The sequence below is a fragment of the Ixodes scapularis genome, unplaced genomic scaffold (assembly GCF_016920785.2).
Source record: "Ixodes scapularis isolate PalLabHiFi unplaced genomic scaffold, ASM1692078v2 PGA_scaffold8__174_contigs__length_109621045, whole genome shotgun sequence".
Classification (NCBI taxonomy): domain Eukaryota; kingdom Metazoa; phylum Arthropoda; class Arachnida; order Ixodida; family Ixodidae; genus Ixodes; species Ixodes scapularis.
The window spans coordinates 99,296,143-99,309,373 of NW_024609883.1; the positions used below are offsets into that span (position 1 = coordinate 99,296,143).

General features: G+C 50.5%; 1 protein-coding gene across 1 annotated transcript in view; it reads right to left on the minus strand.

The window, feature by feature from the left end:
* LOC115310371 (peroxidase) overlaps positions 1-13,231 on the minus strand; it is an 85,815-nt gene that overhangs the window by 63,910 nt on the left and 8,674 nt on the right. Inside the window, exons 3-4 of the mRNA XM_040498927.2 lie at positions 10,799-10,902; positions 9,260-9,462 (exon numbers count right to left, since the gene is read on the minus strand). Coding sequence (XP_040354861.2) covers positions 9,260-9,462; positions 10,799-10,902 — 307 coding nt within the window. The remainder of the gene's footprint in view (positions 1-9,259; positions 9,463-10,798; positions 10,903-13,231) is intronic.

Below are 13,231 nucleotides of genomic sequence, written 5' to 3' on the forward strand. Positions count from 1 at the left end.
ATTTGGGTTTATATGAGTTGTTGCGAACTGAGTATTGTGCAGGGTGTCCCAAAGAAAAGTTACAGGATTATGATCTTTTTTTTTTTTTTTATCGTAAAAATAACGCATCGACGATCGCATACACTCTCACCCAAAATGTAGCGCAATAGTGGTAAGATCCAGATGCCAAAGTTTCAGCACTAATCCTTATATTACTCAAGAGTTGTACGTGATTTTCTGAAATTCGCAACGGGAAAATGGTGACCGACAGAGCTCTAAATATATATGGAGCTGAATGGCGCCACTTAGCGAAAACGGGTAAAAACGGGCCCCCATTCTCTCAGCGAAATTTTTGGAACATCACTTTTAAAGGGGCTGTGCGACGACATTGGGTAGGAATATTTCTTACTTTACACCAGCTTCCTGGCACTATAGTGGGACCCAAGAATACTCGAACGCAACCCCACTGACCATGAAGCGTGTTCGTCGCGGCGGAATTCAAAGGATGAAAACGGAGCTTTTCTTTCAGTCTCTCCTTCCAAAGCCGCCTTTTGCTCCTTCGCGAAATTTGATGACGGAGCTGGGGGGACAATGGCAACAGTACGATCCCCGGGAATGCGTCATCGAGCTTTGTGGTGACGATATTCAAATGCTGCTCACACAGTGGACGTGAAGACTGTGTACGCATTCGATCTCGGCTCGTGAAAATCGATGCATCGACATGCACTCGGGTAGTGGCCCGTGTCCAATCGCTGCAACGACGACAATAACCGAGCCATAACAATGTCTGGAACTCGGCGCGTGTCCTATGCTTTGCCAGCTCCAGCGCGTGGCTACGATCAACATTGGTGGCGCATAATCGGCTCCAGATCACGTGGCCGGTTGTTCTGACTGCTATACTTCGTTTCAGCTTCCGTCCGAGCGCAGCCAAACCTACGTGTGACCGGAGCCAATCAGACGCCGGCAAGAGGCCACGCGATCTCGCCTGCACCTTTGTATCACTCCGCTGCGCCGCTGGTCGTCCGCGCCGCCCGCGCTTGCCGAGTATTTCGTCTGCTACGGGTGTATCAACGGTATTGTCTGCTACAGGTTTAAAAAATTCCCTTTCGCGTTCTGAAATTTAGTCACGGGGGATGTCAGTAAGTAGGCTGGCCGCTGCCGTCTGTGCCCGAGCTTTCCACCTGTTCGGCATAGTTTCTTTATGTAAGTACACGTTGCAAGGTGCCCGATGACCCGGCCGTTGGTGTTTCTTTGTATTGTCTAAATATACCAGGGCTCGAGGCGCAGTCCTTTTCCCAGCTTATCGGCGTTCAATGTGATCGGCAGGTAAAGGGGTGCCCTGAGTTCGCCGCGTGTCAGTGAATTGGAGTGGCCCGGGCGCTTTTCTTGTTTACAACGCATTCGCGGTACGACGCGGCCGGAGTCTCGTGCCGAATTTCAAAGCAGACATTCATCACGACCTCTCGCGCCTGACGCCCAAACGACTCGACGAGGAAAGCAGCAAGCACATGATTCGGCCATTACGGGAACGAAATCACCCAGAAAAACTGAGCGCTGCAGCCGTGTTGCCAGCGGATTTCACCAAACCACATGCATTCACATATATTAATAAAACCATAAACTTCATACAATTAATTCCTTTAGTTGCAAATAATTCTCAGCAGTACATATCTGGAATATTGTGCATTGTTTACGCACAAAACAGTTATTTAAAAGAGAAATACTTTTGCGGACTACTTTGTGGTGCGTAGGAATGCTCTTCTCGAAGTTGCGAACCGTCCCTCAGCCTTTGGCTGCGCTCGGACGGAAGCTGAAACGAAGTATAGTTGAGGGGGTGAAAGGTGCTCGTTTTTCTTTAATTTTTTTCTAGAACTTCTATTGCGTGGGGTGAAAACGAACGCGTGTTTCATAGGTCATTACCGTCAGGGATCCATTTTAAGCGTTATTTGCGCAAAGTACGAAAATTGTTGCATCGCCCCATTAAGTTAATAATAAGATGACGGTTAGTACTCAAGAACCTTTGGCGTCTAATTCGGACCGCTTGCGCTATATTTTGGCGGAGAATGGGGGTTCACCAATGCGTTTATTTTCGTTAAAAAAATAAAAATAAAAACAAACACTATTCTTTTTTTTTTTGGGGGGGGGGGGGGGCACATTGTTGTTTGTTGATGGTGTGCTGGCACACCGAGGTTTGCAAGTACTGCCTCTGGGCACCGCCACCTTGCTACTTGCGTGATGGTTGCCAGAGGTGCGCCCAAACAAACCATTTTCCATCTATAGGTGGCCAGACTAGCGCTGGAAGCGAGGCAGCTTGCAAGCGTACTCTCTGCCTATACCACCAAGAACATATAACCTGCGCCTCCCCTCCCATACGTCATCACTATAGTGGACGCACGCAGCGCCAGGTAGCCTGCGTCAGCATAGTCACCAGGGCACCAGCGTGTTTGGCAGCGCCTCTCTACCCGGCGACGCAAAAACGAACGCTCGTCTGCTATGCGGAGGGCAAGTTCGTCTGCTCCTTGCGCAGGGGGTAGCGGTGACGTCAGAACGACGAGCCCTGATTGGCTGATCGCGACCCCCTATCTGAGCGTCGTCTGCTCCTTTGCAACGTCGTCTGCTCGCAACGTCGTCTGCGTCTGTCTTACCTTTCCTGCGACTTTCGAAAGTGCAGAGGTTCACAAAACGATCTTACGCCAAAAATATGCGCAAGACAAAACTTGAGAACAAATTCGTATTCACGAAACGAAATTTTCGTAAGTTTTGCGCAGGTTACGACAAAATCCTACGACAGCTCCGAAGCTGTCTTACGCACTTCTTACGATCAAATTAGCATGGCCGACAGCGTCGCGGTCGCGACGACCAACGGACGTTTATTTTCCTACGTGCGCTTCTCACGCGTCCCGACTTCAAGCAGCAAGAAAAAAGTAAAAAGTACTTGAAACAGACCACGACGAACAAAAACGCTGGATCCACAAACACCCGGGAAAAGCTCCAACGGCCACGATTCCACCGACAACGACCAAGCGAGCACGGCAGATAGGCCTAGCAGGCACTCCGACTCGACGACCGTCTGCCCACGACCGGCTGGCGTGATGAATGGAATATGCTCGCGCGACCCTTGTGAACCCTTCCCGTCTTATACTTTGATCGCTGACCTCAATTTTTGATTAAGAGGTCCATCTCTTCCTCTTGTCATCTCCTTTCTTTCCGAGGCAACGGTGACTCTCGCCGGTAAAAAAGCGGTGAATCTCAGACAGACGCAGGAAAGGTAAAGCAGCCGTCGCTTTGACTAGCAGACGTAAAGCAGACGCCGTTAAAGAGTGAGGAGTCTCGCCGCACACGAAAGGAGGGAAAAAGTATTTGGGAGGGAACTTGCGGACACTAACCATCCTCACTCTCCGTTCTTAGCAAACAAACCTCGGCGCCTCGGGACACCTCGCCAGTGAGTCTTTTGACTTCTCTCCTTGATGCGCGTCTGCTAGTTGTTAGACAAAAACAACGTACCGCTCGAGTTATTTCGTCTGCCCTCTCTGAAAGGCTAAGTCGAGCTCGCTCGTAAAGACCTGCACTTCCGAAAGTCGCAGGAAAGGTAAGACAGACGCAGGCGACGTTGCGAGCAGGCGACGTTGCAAAGGAGCAGACGACGCTGAGATAGGGGGTCGCGATCAGCCAATCAGGGCTCGGCGCTCTGACGTCACCGCTACTTCCTTTCTCATGCGCAGAAGACGAAAATGAGCCCACTTGCGAGGCGTATAGCTTTGCGGCGCTTCATTGAGCTTTGGCGTGTTTGCCGCTTGGAGGCAGGTCGGGGGGATCTACAAACGATGACGCCACACGCGGGCCGTGTATTCTAGGTGGTATTGGCTCCGCCCACAGGCATTTGAAGCGCAAGTTCGTCTGCTTCTTGCATTAGCCCCGAGAAGTTCGCGTGGCGCCCCCTTACGGCGAGCCGGGGTGACGTCACGGCGAGGAGAGAATTTTTCCCCGACTCGCCCCGCTCGCCCTGTGGAGGCTGGGACGACGCTAGCTGTCGGCGCGCTCCTTTCTATTTAATTTTTTTTTTTTTTTTGGCGTGTTTTTCGTAGGAAGTGTAAATTTTTATATGCGCCTTTATTGAGGTATGGCCTGTAGCTACAGGCGAAACTTCAACCAACATTTTAAGCATGGTTGACAGGGCACGCAACGCATGAATCGCAGCTGGTATATGAGAATAAAGAAGTATGGCCACAATTGCAGGAGCATCATGCACTATAGATTTACATCTCGCACAATAAATGCTGCTGATGGTCTGAATGAATTGGCAGGTTATGTGTACTATTTTCTTTTTTTTTTTGTATCTCTGCTTTTTTACACGATCGCCGAAGCAGAAAATCTGCATGCTGCTCGAGCAACATGCTAAATACAGTCTGGATCATGGGGAGAGAATCACAAGTAAGACAGCCCAAGTGCAGGGGCAAAGTAAATAAACAAGGAACATTTATTATATGCATTGCTCGCATTTGACCTTTGCTGGATTCGGATAGTATTTCAACGGACTACACGGGTGGTATGTGTGGGCTTGTTTATATCAACCCTCAACTAATGTATAACAACCGTAAGCGAAGGTAAAATTGATATTTTAATTAAATCGAATTGTCCTGAAGCTAAAATACCAGAAGCTTCTTCACGCAGACTGTCGCCCTTCACAGGTTCCACATTTTCTGCTACTAGTGCTGCATCTACCACTGGACAGACAATCCAATGCTTGCTTTCACTCCTGTTTTCCTCTGTTGTCAGAGAGTCCAGCTGTAGGGAGTTTGGAGACTGTCAGACTGAAAAAGCTTTTGGAGGACCTGCAGCAGTGTCTCTTTTAATTAGAAATAACAATTCAGACTAAACGATGCATTTTCCGAATACCCAAGACTGGAATAAAGAATGTCAAGAAAAAAGTATAAACATTCCGAATTACGGCACTATTTCTGTGCATATTTTGGGCAGTTCCATACATATCATACAGGCAACTGGGGGCAGTCCGGCCGTTTTTGCTGCTACCATACAAACTAATTTCCAGTAATTGTGCATCTTCCAAGAAATATGCCTGCATACGTGTATAAACTATATAATTAATTCATGAAGAAACTACATTTATGTAAAACAACCCTGTTCCACGAGCACTTCAAAGATAATCAGAAACAGGGCCTTTAAAATATCTGCGAACCAGTGCATGCAGAGTGGCAGCGCAGAGTCGGGGTCGCGAGCTAAATTGCCGACCACCCAAAGGCCGATGATATGAATGCCACTTCAAATGCCTTGAAAGCGGGATGTAATATCGTCCTAAATCATGAACATGCAAGGAACAGAATTCCAGCGTCTGGAACACTTGCGCCACCACTTCACCGACCCCTCGCAAGATTGCCTTGTGTCGTGTGGACGAACGGGAAGGTTCATCGGCGGAATTGCCTCCGCCGATTGCTTTCGGGATTTGTAACCCAATTTTAAAGGTAAAAGAGACAAGCAGGCTTATAAAATGTACGGAAGCACATCAATTTATCGGCCTAACCCAACGTCTTGTACACCGGGTGAACGAAGTCCAGCTCCTCGAAGAGCTTGCGGCACACAACGCCAAACCAGGAAAACGGTGCTGGGAAGCGAGCCGATGCGAGATCGCGGAGCGGAGTCCTCCCTCTGACGTCACGGTACACCTCACCCAATCAGGGCGCGGCGACCGCAGCGACGCTTGTGTTCGCTCTCGGGGCTAATAGTGGTTGCGACGGTGTCACAACGCCAGGCCCTTATTGGCTGATTGTAAAAAGAGAAGTGGTATAGACCTCAAAGCATCTAGCATCGAGCTCTACCCTCTATCCTTTCAATCAAAGCCGATCAGAGCTCGGCGTCGTTCTGACGTCACAGCAACTCCTGCGCAAAAAGCAGACGACTTGCTGTTCGCATAGAGTGCTCGTGTCCAGTTCCTCCAGTTTCGAGCAAATAGTGCGTAGTCTGGTCCGCGACCTAAAGCGACGGCTGTGCGACGTCGGCTCCAAGAGCGAGCGAAAGAAGCGAAGTTCGCTGCTGGTAGAGCGGGACGATATCGTGAGTCAGCAAAACGCGCAAGCACAAAAGAAAGCACTGCAGGAACGCGACGCATTGCCTGTGCGGTATTGGTTTAGTCGGTTACAGTAAGCGCACAAAGATGATGAGCGCCGTGACGATGTACTTTTGGTGCTCTGCTTGACTTGGTGTTTCCGATCGCGGCATCGACTGCCGTAGGATTTAACGCGAAACGGAGTTATAAGGAGTACGTCACACCCTGCGAAATTTCAGTGGCCTTGGCGGCGACAACCTTTACGTAGTAGGAAAAGCTGAAAGTAAGCAACCTCGGCGATTTCCCCTGAACTGAGAGGGATGGCTGCCGCCATCTATCGTCGTGTGGACAACCTTCAAAACGGCGGGGCAGCCGTCTCTGCTGTCTTGGCAAATCCGGTGTCTCGGTAGGTCGGCGGTGGCCCTCTCCCTCGAAAGCAGCGCGACTCGCGCGTGCGTTCTCTCGGAAACGAGCTGTTCTCTCCGCTAGGGGAGCATTTGGTGCTGTAGCAGCGCTGCCTAGGGCGAATGAGCGGAGTAAAATGTATTATCCTATTTTCGCATACTGGCCCGTTTCTGCGCCTACTTTCGAAAATTTCTGGCAGTATGGGTGAGAAAAATAAACTATATTGAGAAACAACCCACGGTGGACGTCAGGAATAGCAAAACATACTGATTAGCGAACTATAGTTACCTAAACCTTACCAATTAATTGACTTTTGAAGTAACGAAAATAAACATATGGTTCCAATTAGAGACTTGCTGAGCGTCAGCGAAAACTCCTAAATAAGTTAATTTTAGGACGACTCGAAGCACATGGGAATCCAGGGTGTGCGCTAAAGTTACTACTTGTGCAGGACGTACAAGGCCGGGGAAGTGAAAACACGAACGATAAGAATATCATCAACGTTTTCGCATCACCGGCCTTGCGCCCGCTTCAAGAGCGGTTTTAGAGCAGCCCCGCGCCTCTACGAAGTCGTTCGGAAGTTGACAGATTTAGAGGATCTTGACGACGCTCAGAACGTTCCTAACAAGAAAAAAACGTTTATCTTCACTTATTAAAATATTAATTAGCTTATATTAGGGAGTAAAAATTACTAATTAGTTTTTTCTTTAATTTTCGACGTCCGTAATGGTTGGCAGTTTGTTCCAGAAAATACTTTGTTATTTCCTCAACCAGCCTAGCATAATCTCTTCGAAGTATTCGCAAAATAATTTAGAGGTGGAACTGACACGTCCAAATAATTGTTTTAGAGCGCAGCTCTTAAGGGCTAGGTTTCCCAGGATCGTGCCCGGTACCAAACAAATGCCGACACAAAACTCTGGACAGCTACCGCCATCTATGAGCGACGGCGCCAACCAGACAACCGGTTTGCTGGCCTCACTCATAGATGGCGGCTACCTTTCGAGCATTTCCTTCAGGCTAAATTTCTCTAGGAAACGTCCCAGGTGTCGACCTCGAGGTCGTCCTAGACGTCGTCCTTGGGGTCGTCCTAGACGTCATCCGCGAGGTTGTCCTTGATGTTGTCAGAGAGGTTGTCCTCGAGGACGTCCTAGGAGTCATCCTTGAGGTTGTCCTAGAGGTCATCCTGAAGTCGTCCTTGAGGTCGTCCTAACCGTCGTCCTTAGGTCGTCCTAGACATCGTCCCAGACGTCGTCCCTGAGGTTGCTTTAGGCGTCGTCCTTGAGGTTGTCCTAAATGTCGTCCCTGAGGTCGTCCTAGAAGTTAACCTTGAGGTCGTCCTAGACGTCGTCCTCTAGGCGTCGTCCTTGAGGTCGAAAAAGAAGTCGTCCTTAAAGTCGTAAAAGAAGTCGTCCTTTAGGTCTCACAAGGAAGTCGTCCTTGAGGTCGTCCCACCATAGTACAGCTTCGCTGGTCTTCCTTCTTCACCAGAGTAGCAAGGCTGAACATTTTGTTCTGATTTTTATTATCCTAAACGATGGACAACGATGCCTGGACATTACCCCCAAAATTCGAAACCTAAGAAATCCATATTTGTGAAGTAAAAAAGAAAAAATCCAAATGGCCGAATTTGAAGTTCCCCGGCAATCCACACCAGTGCAGTGACGTCAAATTTTGAGCCATCCTGCGAGTCGAGTTTCTTTCACGCCTCCCCTCCGAACCGACGTCGCCGCCGCGACCCGAAGTGTCGTGTCGCACATCGCCTATCGCTGCGAGCAGACGACGCTTGACTTCCGATTTGGAAGTTCGTTTAGGGCCCTTTGAGCCATCTCAAATTCTTTAAAACGGCGTGAGGTCAAGAGACCGCGCAGTGAACTTTTGTGAGCGACGTGAGAGGCCACGCCTCGCCGGTCCTGCGCTAAAGGCTGCCCCGGCAGAGTCACAATCGAAACTAAGATACATAAACACCAAACCCAGTTGTTTTGACCGTTTGACGATTTCCTTTTCGAAGTCTGAGAGGTCGCCGGACACCTAAAAAAGACTACTTCGTCCGATTCCCCGACTCACCGGTCATCCTCTGCTACTAGGGTGCCTGCATGTCTGTCTGTCTCAGGGTGAAGACATCCATTGTTGCACTGAATGTGCCAGCGCGTGACGCTCTCGCGCACTCGCTGCATGACTTGGGCGGTAAAATGGCGTCTATGCATTAGCCAAAGCTACGCGCTCGAGCTGAGTGACACCGGATTGCGCGCACTTCAAAAAGCATGAAAAACTATTGAGCGGAAAAATGGCTGAGATGTCACCGCTCAAGCAAAGGCGCGCGTGTGTATGAAGGCACTCTATCTGCTACATGCGACGAGCGCTGCCATGTTTTCGGAGGGAAGATAAAGATCGACGTGGCAACATCATACCGGTTTCCGATTTCAGGTATTTCAAAAATGAGGGCTGTAGTGCGTTCGCAATTGCGTTAAAAACATGCTCTACTAATGCGTTATTAAATGTTACAAAAATGTCGCCTACAAAGCTTCCGAATTTCATTATATTTGACATCACAAATCAAAAGAAGCGAGGAGGTGAGGAGCGGGATAGAATAACGCCAAAAATAAAAATGCACGCGCGCGCGTAAAGAATTTTTTTTTTTTTTTTTTTTTGCGTTGCGGTTTTTTGTTTTTTCCGTATATTTGATTAGAACTTGCATCGTTTTAGACGAGCTCTGGAGTTTTACGAGCTCTGGAGTTTCAGTGGCCCTTTAAAAAAAAATTGTCTGTCGATTATAGTACGCCTCCGCCGCGCGTAAACCTAAGTTCAAGAACTCACCCGGGCCGATGTAAATGGGCCACGATGCTGTAGTGCGTGTGTTCAACGGCCTTCGGGCTACCCGTTGTTCCCGATGTGTACAACAGTACGATGACTTCATTCTTGACGTCGGCCACGGGAAATTCCTGGAAGGTGTCTTCGTTTATTTCCTTGAAGTCGAGCACCGAAACAAAACCAGGGGCGGTTCCTACGCAGAAGTAACCCTGAAAGCGTTGAACACGCGCGATTAATCGCCACAATATGTCAAGCGGACCAGTTGTTTTTAAATAGTTGTTTGTTTTTAAACTCTTTGGAGTCACGTGTAGACCACTGGTGCAGTCCACTGGGCTCATCTGCGGAACGCTGGAACTCGTGGTCAGCACGAGCCGATCGCTGATGCAGTGTACGTGTCTCTGTCCGAATTTCTTCAAGTGACGCGAAATTTCATCACCAAGTATTGTTAGCGATGCGCGCGACCAAAAGCGCGCTGTGGTAAGCTTCCCACGCCAAACCAGCGGTAAAACAAGCATGTTAGCACTCGGCACCCGCAGTGTCGGTTTAAGAACGCGACGGCTCCTAACTTCTACTGTACTTCCGCATCCTCGAAAGTGTCGTCGCAACTGATGATAAATAATCAAGGTCATTTCTCGGGGCGTCACGGCGAGGCAAATTCACGGTCATGACGTCACGGATGTAAGCCATAAGAGGGTCCCACCAAGACATCTTGGCGCTAATCCTTCGTGTCACTCACTGATATCTATGACACTTGCAGGATCGCGCTTCCCCGCTTCGAGCCCACTGCACGATTGCGGTCACTGGTCGGCCATCTTACGACATCCGCTGAAGCGTTGTCAAGGCGGTTGTCCCGTGACTTTTGCATTTGTTGTCACGTGACCTAGAGATGGTAACCATTGCGAGTGTCTAGGATTGACTGCGCTAGAGCAAATGTTCTAAGATGTCCGACGGTTGCCGCATTCGCGGAGCGGGGAAGCACGATCCAGCAATTGTCATAAAGATCAGCGGTTTCACCATAAAGCCGGGATCACAGTGCTCACACAGATATCAAAAGACAGTCTGCAAACTTGAGTAACCGCAATATCCGTGGTTCGACTGTCGCGTACCATGTTTTTCACTTGAAGTCTGACATGTGGCGTACGAAACACGAATCTCGCGGTTACTCGCGTTCGAATCTATTTGCAGACAATCGTCTTTACACGGTATAAGCAGTGTGACCCCGGCTTAACCTGGCAAAGAGCAAACGCTGCGGCCCCCTCGAGCCAATCAGAGAGACGAAGGCGAAGCACGTGACAGCCCCTACTAAGAGACTGAGGTAAGCAGGGGCGAGAGTCACGTCACTTGCGTACTCCTCAGAGATTACCTGCCGCTCAAAATTCGTACAAAGAGGTTTTCCTCTGTCCGTAGCTTCGGTAGCAACTAGTGAGATACAGTAGTCACGTGTGCCTCTCTGGTCCGCTGATTGGCTCACTGGAACCATAGCCTTCACCGTTTGCCAAACGGTGAGGCCCTTTTAAGCTGCTGGAGTGGCTAGTGTGTGGCTACCTTTACGTCCACCTTGTCACTCAAGTTGGCGAATCGTTTAGCTTCACTGGCTGAGGTGAGGATGTGGGCGGCATTGCTGTCTCGAATCCTGTAAAGAATATCATCTGAAACGAATAAAGTAGGCAAATGAACGATAACATGCTGCAGTGGGCGTGTTTTGTATGAGTCGCATTTCGAAATCGTCACCGCGGTGGTTGCGAAGCTCGATGACGAAATCCTGGGGATTGCAATGTTGACAACGCCAACAATACTTGGGTACCACTAATGTCAGATGCTTGTTAAAGCGAGAAACATTTCTACCCAATATACCGCGTGGGTCAAAGGAATCGATGGCCGTTTGAAGGGACGGCAAAATCGGGTCTTTAACGTATCGCGCCAGGATTTGCTACAGATGCGCCTGACGTTGGTGGAAGCTTTCGCTCAAATCGTGGAAAGATTGGCTCACCTGTGTAAAGCAAAAAAAAAAAACTTTCAGACTTTCCTTTCTCGCGAAGAAGGAAAACCAGCAAAGCTGTACTATGGTGGAAATTAAGTATTTATAAATGTAAGGATTAATGTGTATAGGGTAATTGGTTATGTGAGAACCGTATTGACCCCGCTTGTCTTTGTTATACCACGTCAACCGCCGAAGGCTCGTGAACGGGAGTCGAGGCGCCTCTAGTCGCTCCTCTACCACGTTCAACCTCGGTAGGTAATCCGGTACGGGTGGGTACTTGTAGCCGTTCACGGCCGTGAACCGGGGCACCGCGCCTTTGAGGAGGGAATCTCGGCACGTTCTGCACGCCGGTCCTTTGTAGACGTCCGCCGACTCGATACACTGCCGCAACGCTCACGCGCCCGTTTCTTGATTCTTCTCGTCCGACACGCCGCCGATCGTGGATAAGTCTCCGGCGAACCAGAGTCGGTCGCACACGGCGCACGTGACCCCAAACGGGTTCTCCATAAACTCCCTCCGGAACCTCGCCGTCGCACCTGGGGGTTCAGCCGGCGTGAAGTGCTGTCATCGCCGGGCCTCGCGCTTGCGCTTGGCCTCCGTAGCCCGCCGGCGCCGTTTACATCGCTGGTTCTGTTCTCGGCGGCGGCTTTCCAGGCGAGCGATGTGCTCGTCTTTCGCGAAGGAGTCTAAGCGATGGACGCAGTGGAAGTCGAGGCGACAGCGGCTTCACGTCGGCTGCGGACCCATTCGCGCTGCTGCGTACGTCGCCGCTCTTTCCGCACCCAGTCTTCTTTTCCCGAAAGGGCACGCGCACGGCCCAACATGAGTCTGAACCGAAACTGATAAGAGCGTAGGATACAGCGCGCAAGAGAGACGAGGGCGAGGGAACACTAGGGTGCCTACATGTCTGTCTGTCTCAGGGTGAAGACATCCATTGTTGCCCTGAATGTGCCAGCGCGTGACGCTCTCGCGCACTCGGTGCGTGATTTGGGCGGTAAAATGGCGTCTATGCATTAGCCAAAGCTACGCGCTCGAGCGGAGTGACACCGGATTGCGCGCACTTCAAGACGCATAAAAAAAAGTGAAAGCCGTTTACAAATCCCTGTAACGCCGAATTGGAGCGCAGCTCTTGAGGAGGAGGAGTGAAGGGTACTGAGGGGAGGGTAGACCCCTCCCCCTTCTCCTCCTCCTCCCCTCATTCTTTAATATGCTCCGGGGGGGGTGTCACGTGACTTCGGGGAGGAGGTCACGTGACCTCGGGGAGGCGTGACCTGGGGGTGACCTCAAGGCCACGTGACCCCAAAGGTGACCCCCACGTGACCTTGGGGTCACGTGACCTGGAGGGGTCACGTGACCTCGGGGGGTCACGTGACCTCAGAGGGGTCACGTGACCTGGGGGTCACGTGGGGTCACGTGACCTTGAGATGACCTTGGAAGGGGTCACGTGACCTTGGGGGTCACGTGACCTTGGGGAGGCGACCACGTGACCTCAGAGGGGTCACGTGACTTGGGGGTCACGTGACCTTCAAAGGGTCACGTGGGGTCATCTTGGGGTCACGTGACCTTGAGATGACCTTGGAAGGGGTCACGTGACCTCGAGGGGTCACGTGACCTTCAGGGGGTCACGTGACCTTGAGATGACCTTGGGAGGGGTCACGTGACCTTGGGGGTCACGTGACCTTGGGATGACCTTGGTTACGCCGACGGCGACGCCGCTCAAGCCGGGAACGGGCCCCTAAGAGCTGCGCTCTAAAAAAACGACTGGGCGGAAAAATGGCTGAGATGTCACCACTCAAGCAAAAGCGCGCGTGTGTTTGAAGGCACTCTAGGGAACACACGTGAAGAGCGCTGCGCTCGTCACGTATGTTTCTTCTTCGTCTTCGTCTGTTTTTCCCATTATTTCCTACGATGAATTCCCACCAACGCGCCAACTATCCATTCTTTTACGATAGCTGGAAAGGTTGCCGCCATCTACGAGCGACGGCGGCAACCAGACT